The 16228-nt window shown below is 40.3% G+C and overlaps 1 protein-coding gene across 1 annotated transcript in view; it reads right to left on the bottom strand.

Annotated features, from left to right (window-relative positions):
• The window catches only part of SMC1B (structural maintenance of chromosomes 1B), a 512286-nt gene that overhangs the window by 103721 nt on the left and 392337 nt on the right, over positions 1-16228 (bottom strand). The window contains exon 20 of the mRNA XM_082255760.1: positions 3866-4022. Within this exon, the coding sequence (XP_082111886.1) occupies positions 3866-4022 (157 nt within the window). The remainder of the gene's footprint in view (positions 1-3865; positions 4023-16228) is intronic.

Here is a 16228-nt window from a genome sequence, read left to right as displayed (position 1 = left end):
ACTCATCTATGTGGTCTTTTATTAAACTCTCCAGTATCTTTCCAACTATAAAAGTTAAACTAACAGGTCTATAGTTACTTGGCAAAGACTTTGATCCCTTTTTAAATACAAGCACCACATTGGCCCTACGCCAATCCAGTGGTACTATAACGAGTCCCTAAAAATTAGAAACAAAGGCTTTGAAATTACAGCGCTCAATTCTTTTAGGATGCATGGGTGGATGCCATCTGTTCCAGGCACTTTATCCACCCTTATTCTGTCTAAATATTTCTGGACCATATCACTTTTGAGCCATTGTGGATCATTTGGGGCTGTGTCAATACCATCCTCGTTATGGTCATGAGCTCCCCCATGCTCCTTTGTATACACAGAGCTGAATAAAGTATTTAATAAATGTGCCTTCTCTTTATCCCCAGTCACTCACTCCTGATTATTTTGTACAGGGCCTACATGCTCAGACCTAACCTTTTTACTATTAATATATTTGAAGAGTTTTTGGGGGTTTGTCCTACTATCTTTTGCAATCTGTCATTCATTTTGAATTTTTGTGTCCTTGATTTCCTTTTTACATATTCTGTTATATGCTTTGTAAAAATTGAACAATGATAGTGTTCTTTCATTTTTATTATTTTAAGCTCTTTTCTTTTTATTTATAGATTTTTTTTTAACTTTTTTTTAACTTTGGCCGTGAGCCACATAGGTTTTTTTTTTTTTTAGCCTTTTAAACGTATTACTCATGGGAATATAATTTGCAGTGAGTTTGCATAAAGTCTTTTTGAAAATTTCCCATTTCTGTTCTATGCTAATCAATGCCAAATATTCCCTCACAGTCTAAATCCTGGAGAGCAGCCCTCATCCTTGGAAAATTTGCTCTCTTAAAGTTAAGTGTTTTATATTTCCTGTATGCGTTTTTTGCTTACAGCTAACATTAATTGAAATCATATTATGGTCATTGCTACCCAGATGTTCTTTTATATGAACATTAGTAATAAGCTCTGCATGGTTTGAGATTACCAGGTCCAACAGAGCATCACTTCTAGTGGGGGTCTCAATTAACTGCACCATAAAATTGTCTTGTAATAGGTTTATACATTTTTACCCTTTAACTGTTCCAGGAGTGCTATTACTCCAGTCAATGTCTGGGTAATTTAAATCCCCCATTATTAACACTGTCCCAGCCCTTGCAGCCCTTTCTATCCGTGCCAGTAGCTGAGTCTCCACCTCCTCAATACTGGGAGGTCTATAACAAACTCCAATGATAATCTTTGTATTACGCACACCCATGTACATTTCAAGCCATACTGCTTCAAACTAATCACACTCTCCATAAACTAGGTCCTCTTTCACACTCACTTTGAGATCACTTCTCACATAGAGACAGACACTACCACCCCTCAGTTTTACCCTGTCTTTCCGAAAGAGAGCATAGCCAGGAATATTAATAGCCCAGTGATGTGAAGAATGAAGCCAAGATTCAGCAATACCAATTAATCATCGTTCTCCTCATTCACCAGAGCTTCCAACTCACCTATTTTGCTTGGCAGACTTCTGGCATTGGTGAACAAACACTTTAATTCATTGTCATGTTTTGCACACTTATTTTGCATATTTTTAATTTTGGTACAAATAGTACCTTTTCCATTGGTTGTTTGTAACATGGGAACGTTCTTATCCTCTGCCATAACCCACCAATAGGGGCTGACCCCTGTCTGCCCCATTATAATCTAATTCACCCTCCCCCTCAATCCTAGTTTAAAAACTCCTCCAGTCTTTCCTATAAATCACTCCCCTAGCACAAAAGACCCCCTTCCATTTAGGTGCAAACCATCCTTAGCATATAGTTTGCACCCCAATGAAAAGTGAGCCCAGTGCTCTAAAAACCCAAATTCCTCCTTCTTACACCAGGTTTTTAGCCACGCATTCAGCTCTCTAATCCCCCCCCCCCCCCGTGTTTCCTGTGTTGCGCATGGCACAGGCAATATTTCAGAGAATATCACCTTGGAGGTCCTTCCCTTCAACTTGCAGCCTAGTTCAATAAATTGGTTCTTAAGGAGCCACCACCTTCCAAATATTCTCATTGGTTCCAAATGTAGACAAAGACAGCTGGGTCATACCCAGCCCCTCCCAGTAATTTATCAACCCAGTCCACCACATGGCAATCCCTGGCACCAGGGAGACTTCAAACCATTCGGCTGAGGTGATCCTGGCGACAAATTATTCTATCAGTCCTTCTGATTATAGAATCCCTAATTACCACCAAAAGTCTGTTAACTCTTGTTAACTCTGGAGGAGCTGCAGAGACCTGCAGCTCAGGTGGGAAAATCTGTCCACAGGACAACTATTAGTCGTGCACTTCACAAATCTGGCCTTTATGGAAGAGTGGCAAGAAGAAAGCCATTTTTTAAGAAAGACATAAGAAGTCTCATTTGCAGTTTGCGAGAAGCCGTGTGGGGGACACCGCAAACATGTGGAAGAAGAAGCTCTGGTCAGATTAGACCAAAATTGAACTTTTTGGCCTAAAAGCAAAAAGCTATATGTGGAGGAAAACTAACACTGGACATCACCCTGAACACACCATTACCACCGTGAAACATGGTGATGGCAGCATCATGTTGTGGGGATGCTTTTCTTCAGCAGGGACAGGGAAGCTAGTCAGAGTTGATGCGAAGATGGATGGAGCCAAATACAGGGCAATCTTAGAAGAAAACCTAGAGTCTGCAAAAGACTTGAGACTGGGGGGGGTTCACCTTCCAGCAGGACAAAGACCTTAAACATACTTACATCTCGTGTTAGACTTGCCTAGTCAAAATCCAGACCTAAATTCATATGAGAATCTGTGACAAGACTTGAAAATTGCTGTTCACAGATGCTGTCCATCCAATCTGACAGAGCATGAGCTATTGTGCAAAGAAGAATGGGCAAAAATGTCACTCTCTAGATGTGCAAAGCTGGTAGAGACATACCTAAAAAGACTTGCAGCTGTAATTGCAACGAAAGGTGGTTCTACAAAGTATTGACTCAGGGGGCGGAATTCAAATGTACGCTACACTCTTCAGATATTTATTTGTAAATAAAATGTGGACAATTTCATGGGGTGTGAATACTTTTTCAAGGCACTGTAATAGGTAAGATTATCAGGTGTCCACAAATTTTCTTGCAATACGATAAACTGGCAACAAGATTGTTTAGCTGGCATATCCAGACTAGAACATATATAGAGTTTATTTCCAAAGCCCCCTGAAACACCCTAAAATCTAGGAAACTGTAGCATGTGGATTTCAACCACAGCTCGAATTATGCTTTGGCATGCCCCCTTGAGGGCCTCCTTCTTGTCCACTAGATGTAATGAATTGCCATCATCGCCAACAGGGAAGCAGGCCAAAACACAAACTTCCGAGTTACAGTTGTTACTTGAAGGAAAACTTCAGAGCCAAAAAAAAAAAAAAAAAAAAAAAACAGTGCAGGAAATGGAGGTGCCTAGTTAATAATCCAAAGCAAGTTTAATATAGTGGCAGTGGCCACGGGCTGAAATTAATCACAAATATTACAGATCTTTACTTAAGCAAAAAAATAATTATTGTTTGCACTAGATGGTACAGTGCTAGCTATTTATGTTTTTGGTGAGGATACACAACCTGAACACAAAGATGTAACATAGTCCGGATGTCAACATGTTCAAAATCATGTCAACATGTTCAAAATCATAGGGTATAAATACTATTGTTTCAGCCAGCTTGAGTTTATTTTTCACTTCCACTGACCTACTGCACAACAAAGAGCACATAAAAAAAAGTAATACAACCTCATAAAGGAAATGGATATTACAGACGTTAAATAATCTCTTATTGATGTAAACATTTTTTACCATCTGTAGTTTCTTGAAACTTGTCGCTGATATTCTGCAGTTTCTCCAGAGCTCTCAGGTTTGGAGCAGATGTCTTTAGCAGGACGTTTTCATGAGCAATGCATTGTTGACGCATTCGCATAAGTTCAGCTGAGATTTCATTGTCTGTCATCAACACCTGTACAATTAATAAATGCATATCAGAAAACAGTCAACATTAGATTCTCTATATACAGTAAAAAAATATTTAGGGCTCGTGCTCACAAGTGAGCTGCGCTAAACACATGGCTGCTGGTTTGTGCTGAGAGATACAGTGCAGATGTTCCAATCTGTACATTGAATGGTTTCTTTTTCACAGAAGTTTATTGAAATGTCATAAGTGTTATTTCAACACAGTCCCACCCACAGCTACAGCATTGTGATGCTGTAGTTCGTGCTGCAACCCAATGTACTGAAAAAAAAAAAAGTATTTTTTTTTGTATTTAAGTATTTTTAGCTGCTAGCGTAGTCCAACGCATCTAGTGTGAACAAGCCCTTAAGTGTGCAAAAATGCATATAAATGTTAGACAAGGCTCTGCACTACTGAGACCTGTTGCAAACTTTACTCACTCTGGTCAGTCTCAAGCACTAGGCAGGTATCGCTTAGTAAAAAGGCCCCAACTGGTAAGTAAAGATGATGGAATCAAACAGAGAGACTGTTAAGCTGGCCATGGATAAATCAAAAATCAGCGGCTTGAGCAAGGACCTACCGAATTTCGATCTAAGGCCATGCTTGACATAAAAGTTGACCTAATGATCGACTTTTGACACTTGAACGGAAATTGTTTTTATTAGATTAGTCCATGCAGCCCATTGACTGCAGTGCTGATCGGTTTATTCTGATAGCGGAGGAAACCCCTCTGTCAGGATACAATAGCACAGCAGGGAGGATTCCTCCATTCACCTTGTTTCTGTGGATGGGGGGATCATTTTTTTTTATCAGCCAGCTGATTAATAAAAAAAGAAAAAAAAAAAGAAAGAAAAAAAAAAAACAAAACAAGATTTATCTATGGCGAGCTTACTCTCTGCTGGACGTAGCAAGCCAACCTCCATTTTCTACTGAGCAGTAATGCAAAATGCATTGTCTAATTTGTCAAAAAACGTTGGGAAGACCTAACTCATAACTGATGAGGATTGGAGTACTTTTCTCAGCCCTACATGAACACACTTAATGTACCTAGACAAATTGTTAGAGTTGAAATACCTTCCTCGCATATATATTAACCATCTGAGTGGCTCAAAAAGGGGGAAAATGGAAAAAGCAAATTGTTTTAGGTGTAAAATGCATGTGGGTAACTACATGCATATGATATGGGAGTGGTCATGATCAAACCTCTCTGATAAGAAAGGAGTTACCTGAAAATGTAGCAATTCCAAATATAAGTAACCTAGAACAATGTATGTGATAAACATGGATATAAGATACCTGCTCTCCTCATCAACTCATGACAAAGGACTGGCCAATCTCACACCGTGCTGTCACTTGCACAACAATGCCAGTTTTAGCTGCACCATGCACAAAGATCTTCCAGCTTGCGGCACAGAATCTAGGTGATTGTTACTGGGTTGAATAAATTAAGCAATTAACCCTTTAAGCTGCCATCACTCCCTTTGACCGAGACAGAGGAAACTCGTAATCTTAGCAATATCAATTATGATTTCAGAATAAACATCTGTAACACACACTGTAACCACAGAGGATTTGTACTATACAGTAGCACTCTTCAAGAGACAGGGATTCATTTAGTTTGCATTAAAAGCTCAGGGACAAGGTTAACAATTTTCAAAATAAGGTTTAACAATGAAAAGGTCAAATTGGTGCAAATAAAATATTTACAGGAAAAAAGAGTGTTACAAAGAAATAAAGAGGCAAAGCAGCAGAGAAATAAAAAGGTTTGAAAAGGAAGAATACATGCAGTGTCCTTGGTTTTAGCAGAGTTCAGTCGATGAGCAAGGTATTATCGGTTCTCAAACTTGACAGATGTTCCTTGTCTGATGGTACATGAGAACTGTTAAACTGTCCTGGCATCTCCCTTTTCCCTGGGGTTAAAGGGGTGTTGAGAGAAGCCACCAGACCAAAAAAAGTTTCTGAGGTGTGGCCATAGGATGTTACTGGGTTTATGACAGTATCATGGCCCACCCTTACAGTTTTATACTACTATTTTCTCCCACTATGTACCAGTTGCAATCTGGAGACTGATAGATTATAGTTGACCGATGAATTTTGTGTCCAGGGATACTAAACACAGAGTATCTCAGATAAGCCTGTCATCCAGGAGGTAGCTTGACTGCTATCTCCCCTTCTGTATGCTCTAGCTTAGTCATGTATGACCTCAATTTGTTCAGTAGGATATTCTCCATTCAAATATATACTTAATATCAATGTATCTTGGTCCAGTTTGATTTTATAAATTGTGTGTGGATTTTGGTTAATTTGTGAATTGGGCAGAGGTCCCTGGGAGGTCGCATAAAGCTTGATTGCTTTTTACTATCACCATTAGTTGTGGGTAGACATTTTATGGAACTCAAAAAAAGAGTTCAGGCGCTACTCCAAAAAGTGATCTCCTGAAATGTGTGAAAAGTGCACACATGTACAAATTGTCCATAAAAACACTGTTCGCCCAATCCTATACGTTGGATAGCTTGTAAATGTAATTAAGAAAAAATTGAAGGATGGCGCTCAAGTGTATTAATTGCTGATATTTAACCCCAAAAGAGACATGGGTATGCTGTCCAATGAAAGTTTATTATATAAATCCACAATGAAGAAGCAGTGTATATGTTAAAATCAAATAATATGAATCCTCCTACCAATCCATAAAGCCTCTGGGTGTCACCGCTGCCTCAGCAAGAATCCTTGATGTCAGTCCCAAAGGAGGGAGGAGGCTGGTAGCTGGAGAGAAAAAAGCAGCGTAGGTGGACAAGAGGAGCGGATCCCAGCAGGGATGGGGGCTCAAACGGTCCGATGTGCGGCCGCTATCTGGACCGGAGCCCACGCTGTGCTTCCCCAGTGCTCGCTGTGAGTGCCGAGAGGTCGCACGCTGATGACGTCACCGCTGTCGGCCGGATACCCGTACGAAACCGGCAAAGGGATCAGCTGGAGGCCGGGGGAGGTGGAGGACGGAGTTCACTTGCTTCCGCAGAGCTACCCGATTGCCACAACGACATGTTTCGCCACACAAGTAGCTTTGTCAAGTTGTGGCTGAAGGCAATCGGGGGCTCTAAGAAGCCAAATGGTGGGTGGGGTTGGCTAACTAGCCAATGGAAAAACCCCCCTATAGGCTGAATGTAAAGAAATAAATGTGCTACCAAAAATTAAATGAAAAGAAGGGATAAGTAACCTGAAACAGAAAAGGAATCTGTGTACCAAAAAATGAAAAATAAAAAATAGAAAATAGAACACAAAAATGGTCAGAAAATAAATAAATAAATGAAAAAAAAAAAAAAAAAAAAGGGAAAAAACTTTTATCTGGCATATTGGAAACCCAGAATGCTTAATGGAGGTAAGAACATAATAATGCGGATCATTATCATATGCATAAATAATCCATGTATACATTAGATTGTACACCAATGTGATGACATAAACATGGCCCTTATATTGTCATATAGTAGACCATAAAGGACATTTTTTAAAAATTACTATCAATATCATATGGAAATAAAATAATAAATAAATGGGTATACACCCTGTATATATGATATAATAAATACTGTTGTACTAACATAAAAAAAAAAAAAAAAAAAAAAAATAAATAAAATTCTCCATATGCACCTGGATCTCTCTATACACTGACAGGCTCAATATTAAAATACCAATGGTATATATGGAATAAAAAATATATAAAATATTAAAAATATTAAAAACTCCATTAGACAAGACAATTAACCTCTAGTTCTTCATTGAGGCCTTGGGGCGCTAGGCAATTGAATTTATAGATCCAGTAAGTCTCTCTTTTACATAAAAGAGAGAAACGCTCATTTTCTGTCAGGGTACCTTTAGGAATACTTTCTATTGCCATAACCTCGAGATTCCTAAAGTCCTTGTTATGGAACTTTAAAAAATGACGTGGGACGCTATGCTTGTCACATCCCTTATGGATGAGTCGGCGATGTTCTCCTATCCTTTTCCGTAATGTCCGCATAGTACGACCCACATAAATCAATTGACATGGACATCTTAGTACATATATCACATATTCGGTGGAACATGTGATAAATTGCTTGATGTGGAAGACGTCATCTCTATTTTTAATGGAAGTACAAGCTTGCACTATGGATTGACATGTCAGGCAACCGCGTTTCTTGCACTGATAGGTGCCCGTGCGGTTGTCAAAGTAATACCTGATGTCATTGGGAGCACGCACCTGAGGTTTTAATTTGCTTGGGGCTAAGATGTTTTTAATTGTGCGTGCCCTTTTGAAAGTAACCTGTGGTACTGGGGGTAAGTTGGGACCTAATCTGCTGTCGAGATGGAGAATATTGAAATGTCTCTTGATAATATGTGAAATGGCCCTATGTTGGTCATTATAGCCAGTTATAAACCTAACTGTGTTTTTGTTATCAGCTTGGTTACGTATTTGGGTCGATTTGGGCTCCAAATGTGATCTGAAAGCCTCCTCAACAAGGGGTAGTGGGAACCCCTTGTCTAGGAAGCATTCCTTCATTCTGGTTCCTTGGTCACAATAATCCACTTGGTTGGAACAGTTACGCCGGAGTCTGTGAAATTGACCTCCTGGGATGTTCCGTTTCCAGGCAGGGTGGTGGCAACTTGCATAATGTAAGTATGAATTGCCACTGGTGGGTTTTGTGTGGTTCTTACTAATAATGTTTGGGCCTTCATGGGAGAGCACCAAATCTAAAAAAACCAACTCATTGGGGTCAATGACAGATGTAAAAGACAACCCCAGCGAGTTGGAATTGCAATGTGCCACAAATGCCTCAAACATTGCCTGGTCGCCACTCCAGATGAGGACGACGTCATCAATATATCGTCCGTAGAAGACGACATATTGGGTAAAGGGATTATTATGCCAGACGTGGTGCTCTTCCCATAGGCCCATGGTCAGATTGGCATATACTGGAGCAAAATTAGCCCCCATGGCAGTGCCCTTGATCTGCAGGTAGAACTGATCCAAAAATGAGAAATAATTGTGACGTAAGCAAAATTCAATACAGTCCACTAGAAATATGGACTGTAACGAATTGAAGGAACCGGAGTGACTCAAAAAATACGTAATGGCCTGAAGTCCTACTTCGTGTGGTATGGAAGTATATAATGACGTAACGTCAAGGGAGGCCCACATATAATTCTCTTCCCATACGTAGGACTTTAGGGCCTCTAGTACTTGTGAAGAATCTCTGATATATGAAGGCAGTTGGCACACCAGAGGTTGAAGGAAGAAGTCTATGTACTTTGAAATGCCGCTTGTAAAGCTATTGGTACTCGCCACAATAGGTCTCCCTGGTGGCTGCATTAGGGACTTGTGTACCTTTGGCAAATGATAAAAATACGGAGTACTGACTTCTCCTGGGAGTAGGAACTTCTTCTCCTTGTCATTAATGACACCCTGGTGCCACGCACTTTCAACAAGAGATTTAAGTTCGAGTTTGTATTTGGGAAGTGGATCACCAGGTAGCTTGATATAGGTCTCGGTGTCGGCCAATAACCGATTGGCCTCATCGAGATAATCAATTTTATTCTGGACAACCAGACTCCCTCCCTTATCAGCCTGCTTCACAATGATAGCCTCATTGCTTGTGAGAGCTTTCAAAGCTGCCTTCTCCATTTTACTGAGATTACTATGAAACGTGTCCCTAGGGGATTTACAGAGTTTGATGAGATCCCTGTAAACCGCCTGGTAGTAGGTCTCAATATATGGACCCTTTGAATGGACTGGATTGAAGGACGAGCTAGGTCTAAAGCTACTGAAGCGTACTTCAGGATCAATCAATAGTAGTTCTGATAATTCTAAGGACGGATCACCTGTCCATAATTCTTCTAATATATGTAGAGCTTCCTCATCAGGTATGGTGGGAGAACCAATTCCCGTCGGCTGGGGCGAGGTCGCCTCAACTGAATTGGATAATGACTCATGGGCCTGGTTATTGGCAAAGTGCCTTTTTATTGTTAACTGGCGGACAAATCTATTCAGATCTTTAAACAAGTTAAATTCATTGGGCCCTGTGGACGGCGAAAAACCTAGACCTTTCCTGAGGACGGATGTCTCTACTTCGGACAATATATGGGACGATAGATTATAAATTTTGATGGTACCGTAGTCTATATTAACTCTATTCTTTCTTTCTTGTTGTTCCCTAATCCGACATCCTCCTCTTCTACCTCTTCTATTTTTCTTTTTTCCACTGGCGCTCCCCTTGGAGCCCGCATGTGAAAATCCAGTCCTACATTGTTGTTGTCAGAACTGGATGTAGCATCCATGGTGGTGGTACCTGTTAATTTAGGTCGCCCACCTTCCCTAATGAAACCGTCAAGATCCCTAGCCAGTGGGCTATAACGGTTTCGAATAGGTATAGAGATACTGATGCTACTACTTTTAGGAGAAGTGGAAATGGCTGTTGTAATGTTTGATGGGGCTGTTGAAAAGATGTATTGTCACTCACATCATTAATAATGATAGGCTCAGGGGTTCCCAATGCTGCGGATGCAGCCTTGGGATCAAATTTCGGCCCTGAACGGGGGGGACATTGAACTAATAGGGGGCCTTTTTGAGAACCTCCCTTATACTTATTGAATGTTTTCTTGTTTCTATTTTTGTTCAATTTATTGCCCTTGTCTGACCTATGGGTAGGGATTTTAACATTGTTATTATGGGTAATGGAACTCTTATTGGTCTTTTTATCTTTGGACTCCCTCCACTCAAATATACGATTGGTCTTGTAGTCCGATATGTCACGTTCCAATTTCTTGGTCTTGACATCAACTAGATTATCCTCATGGCGCTTGATGTTATCTTCCAATGTACTAGACCATTTGGCATATAGACAAGAGGACTCAAACTTGTGAATTGCAGTAGTTCTATCCAAGACTGTTTGTTGAGCTAACTGCAATTTCCTCTCTCTTTGCCGAATAATTAATTTAATCCATTTGGTAGTACAAAATTCAGCTAAAAAACGCCATTCTTTAGTCAGATCTTCATCTAGAAAGCTACATTGTTTTTTAATTCTTAACCCTCTGGGGGTGATACCTAATTCTATATATTTCGTAAGAAAAGATAAATCCCACCATTGGGTGTTCTCATGTTGTCTTGCCTGTTGTAATTTAAAAAATGCTTGTCTCATTTCGACCTCAAAGGCTTCGGTGTGTGGGGGAGACTGGAGAATGGAGTGGGGCAACTCCATGTCATCCTCCACACCCGTACTCGCCACATTTGAGGTGGAAATGACCTGTTCAAAAATGGCCTGCAAGCGTGATGACCTGTCAGTTGCCATCACAAAAAAAAAAAAAAAAAAAAAAAAAAAAAAAATTACAGCACTATAGAATGATCATCACTATTTAACTGGGAGACTCTGAAGCTGTGTGGATCACAGTTGGTGCGCACAACTGAAAATCTGGTATGTGCGCAAATAGTCCCTGGGGTATTTGTTTTTAAGAAACAGGAAGTCTACAAGGAGAGCTGCCGTAGAACAAACAGTATATCCACACTGTAAACAAGTAGCTCAAAAAAAGAGTTCAGGCGCTACTCCAAAAAGTGATCTCCTGAAATGTGTGAAAAGTGCACACATGTACAAATTGTCCATAAAAACACTGTTCGCCCAATCCTATACGTTGGATAGCTTGTAAATGTAATTAAGAAAAAATTGAAGGATGGCGCTCAAGTGTATTAATTGCTGATATTTAACCCCAAAAGAGACATGGGTATGCTGTCCAATGAAAGTTTATTATATAAATCCACAATGAAGAAGCAGTGTATATGTTAAAATCAAATAATATGAATCCTCCTACCAATCCATAAAGCCTCTGGGTGTGACCAAGGAACCAGAATGAAGGAATGCTTCCTAGACAAGGGGTTCCCACTACCCCTTGTTGAGGAGGCTTTCAGATCACATTTGGAGCCCAAATCGACCCAAATACGTAACCAAGCTGATAACAAAAACACAGTTAGGTTTATAACTGGCTATAATGACCAACATAGGGCCATTTCACATATTATCAAGAGACATTTCAATATTCTCCATCTCGACAGCAGATTAGGTCCCAACTTACCCCCAGTACCACAGGTTACTTTCAAAAGGGCACGCACAATTAAAAACATCTTAGCCCCAAGCAAATTAAAACCTCAGGTGCGTGCTCCCAATGACATCAGGTATTACTTTGACAACCGCACGGGCACCTATCAGTGCAAGAAACGCGGTTGCCTGACATGTCAATCCATAGTGCAAGCTTGTACTTCCATTAAAAATAGAGATGACGTCTTCCACATCAAGCAATTTATCACATGTTCCACCGAATATGTGATATATGTACTAAGATGTCCATGTCAATTGATTTATGTGGGTCGTACTATGCGGACATTACGGAAAAGGATAGGAGAACATCGCCGACTCATCCATAAGGGATGTGACAAGCATAGCGTCCCACGTCATTTTTTAAAGTTCCATAACAAGGACTTTAGGAATCTCGAGGTTATGGCAATAGAAAGTATTCCTAAAGGTACCCTGACAGAAAATGAGCGTTTCTCTCTTTTATGTAAAAGAGAGACTTACTGGATCTATAAATTCAATTGCCTAGCGCCCCAAGGCCTCAATGAAGAACTAGAGGTTAATTGTCTTGTCTAATGGAGTTTTTAATATTTTTAATATTTTATATATTTTTTATTCCATATATACCATTGGTATTTTAATATTGAGCCTGTCAGTGTATAGAGAGATCCAGGTGCATATGGAGAATTTTATTTATTTATTTATTTTTTTTATTTTTATGTTAGTACAACAGTATTTATTATATCATATATACAGGGTGTATACCCATTTATTTATTATTTTATTTCCATATGATATTGATAGTAATTTTAAAAAAATGTCCTTTATGGTCTACTATATGACAATATAAGGGCCATGTTTATGTCATCACATTGGTGTACAATCTAATGTATACATGGATTATTTATGCATATGGTAATGATCCGCATTATTATGTTCTTACCTCCATTAAGCATTCTGGGTTTCCAATATGCCAGATAAAAGTTTTTTCCCTTTTTTTTTTTTCTTTTATTTATTTATTTATTTTCTGACCATTTTTGTGTTCTATTTTCTATTTTTTATTTTTCATTTTTTGGTACACAGATTCCTTTTCTGTTTCAGGTTACTTATCCCTTCTTTTCATTTAATTTTTGGTAGCACATTTATTTCTTTACATTCAGCCTATAGGGGGGTTTTTCCATTGGCTAGTTAGCCAACCCCACCCACCATTTGGCTTCTTAGAGCCCCCGATTGCCTTCAGCCACAACTTGACAAAGCTACTTGTGTGGCGAAACATGTCATTGTGGCAATCGGGTAGCTCTGCGGAAGCAAGTGAACTCCGTCCTCCACCTCCCCCGGCCTCCAGCTGATCCCTTTGCCGGTTTCGTACGGGTATCCGGCCGACAGCGGTGACGTCATCAGCGTGCGACCTCTCGGCACTCACAGCGAGCACTGGGGAAGCACAGCGTGGGCTCCGGTCCAGACAGCGGCCGCACATCGGACCGTTTGAGCCCCCATCCCTGCTGGGATCCGCTCCTCTTGTCCACCTACGCTGCTTTTTTCTCTCCAGCTACCAGCCTCCTCCCTCCTTTGGGACTGACATCAAGGATTCTTGCTGAGGCAGCGGTGACACCCAGAGGCTTTATGGATTGGTAGGAGGATTCATATTATTTGATTTTAACATATACACTGCTTCTTCATTGTGGATTTATATAATAAACTTTCATTGGACAGCATACCCATGTCTCTTTTGGGGTTAAATATCAGCAATTAATACACTTGAGCGCCATCCTTCAATTTTTTCTTAAAGACATTTTATGGAATGCTATGTATTCCTAGGGTATTAATTGCCCTACAAAACATGGGTGACACATCTTCCGGATTCGGTCCTAGTTTTACAATAGGTCTGGACAGCAGAAACAGACATCCTGCCAAAACTCAATTAGCGGTTTTCAATTCTGCAAATGGCTGCGTGCTGGTTTCTGCTGTCGCGAAGTTGAGATAACAGGCTCTTTTGAAATGTGAGCTAAATTAGAAGGCTATGGAGATGCAATCATAAGTATTTGCTGCTGCAACATGTAACTGTTCCACAAAACTGTCATGGGTGAACTATGATTCCTTGAACAACATGGCTGCTAGCCATGGCTTTATGTGTGTCCAGTAAGTGATATAATTACAATGTATATTAGGATATTTTGAAAAAATGGATATGGAATGCTTTCTGCCAACAATTCTCTGTCTGTTTGAGGTAAAAAAAAAAAAAAAGCATTACAAAGATTTATATAGCCCAGACCTTCAAATCTTGGTCACATAAGCATTACTAATGTGCAAAAGAACGTATAATGGCAGAGGCTGACCCAAAAAGTTTTGTCACATTGGATTGATATATCTGACCTAAAAGCTTTGAGGATTAAGCAAGTTGGCCTCACTCACAGTTATGCTTTAGAGACTTTATATTTGTTATACATGTACAGTAATCCCTTAAAGTTTACTTTCTTAAGCTGCGTTCTCATGAGAAATAAGGAGATAACATTTTTCATTTCCAGGGGTATAGCCAGCTATGGCAGTAGGCACAGAGATGCATTGTCTTAACTAGTTGACACATGATCTAACATTATCGCTTAGCCGTACTAAAGCCGTTGCAAGTTATTGAATAGATGAGAGAACCTTCTTGCAGCTGTTATGTTTGTGTTTTCTCTCCCTGTGTACACAGCTTTTTGAAAATCACTTTTATAGTATGCAACAGACAGATTCTGACTTTAAAGTGGTTGTAAAGGCACAAGTTTTTTGCCTTCATGCAATTTATGCTATGTTCAGCAGCTCCCCAGCCCCTCCTAATACTTACCCGAGCCCCCTCTCAATCCAGCAATGTCCACAACAGCCTAGCTTCTCAGGGGACTTGCACTCCTGATTAGCTATTGCCAGATCCTTTGAGATGCACAGTATACAGCTCCCTCTTACTGGATGCTTGGGGTGACACCAGGTAATCTTACTAGCCACAGATTTTAGTATAGTCGGCCAGTCTAACTACAAAAATAGGTAACCATGCTAGTAAAAAGAGAGTTTCCCCAAAGGGTGCTTATGGACAATTGATTTTATGCCAGTGGACACAAATGGTTAAATTTTGCACTCTCGAGGGGCAGAGAATAATGACAATTTAGAAAGCCAGCCATAGATTGAGCGATTTTCTTTACTGCAACATTCAGCCTGCTCATACATGGTTCGAATAGTCTATGGCGCGCTTAAGTTATTTCCAGTAACGTTCCAGAGAGAGAATCTAAAAAAAATTGGATTTTTGACTTATCATAAAAAATATTTCTCTGCGTTCATTGACGGGCACAGCTATTCAGGATTCTTGAACCATTGGGTTATACTGCCCCCTACAGGAGTAGGACACGATGCAGAAAAAAATAACTTGACAACGCCTATGGGCAGTCTCAGGTGGTATACTCCCCCTCTCTGCTATAGGTCCTCAGTTTTGTTACAAGTAGTGTCAGAAGTATTACAACTCCATAGAGGGGTGGGCGCTGTGCCCGTCAATGAATGCAGAGAAATGGATTTTACGGTAAATCAAAAATCCCATTTTCTCTTTCCTTCATTGACGGGCACAGCTCTTCAGGATTCTTGAATCATTGGGACATCCCAAAGCAGTGCCCAACACGAGCAGTGGCACAACAAAACAATTCCAAGGCTAAACAATAGCCAACCAGATAACAGGAGCTCAACAAAAAACAACTGGAGCCCACCTGAACAATATAACCCCAAAGAGGGAGCAGACTATCCAAACACTTGCGACCAAAGGAAGCATCGGCAGATGCCAACACATCCACTTTAATTCCACAGAATTTAGTAAAAGTGTGCCGCCTTGCAAACCTGCGCCACCAACGCTTGATGACGGAAGGCCCAGGAAGCACTAAGCGCTCAAGTAGAGTGCGCCGTGACAGGGAAAGGAGGAACCTGACCCTTGATCGAATCTGTCTGATCCATCTTGAAATGGTCGCCAAAGAAGCGAAAAGCCCTTTTCCTGGCCCATCTGTGAGCACAAACAGTAAGTCTAACTTCTGAAAAGACTCCGTAGCTGCCAGATACACCCAAATCACCTGAACCACATCCAGGGCACGCAACACAAATTCCTTAGGATGT

The sequence above is a fragment of the Pelophylax lessonae genome, assembly GCF_965119305.1.
Source record: "Pelophylax lessonae genome assembly, chromosome: 4".
Lineage (NCBI taxonomy): Eukaryota > Metazoa > Chordata > Amphibia > Anura > Ranidae > Pelophylax > Pelophylax lessonae.
Note: the sequence above shows the minus strand (reverse complement) of the source record. Positions and strands in the feature narration are given on the sequence as shown.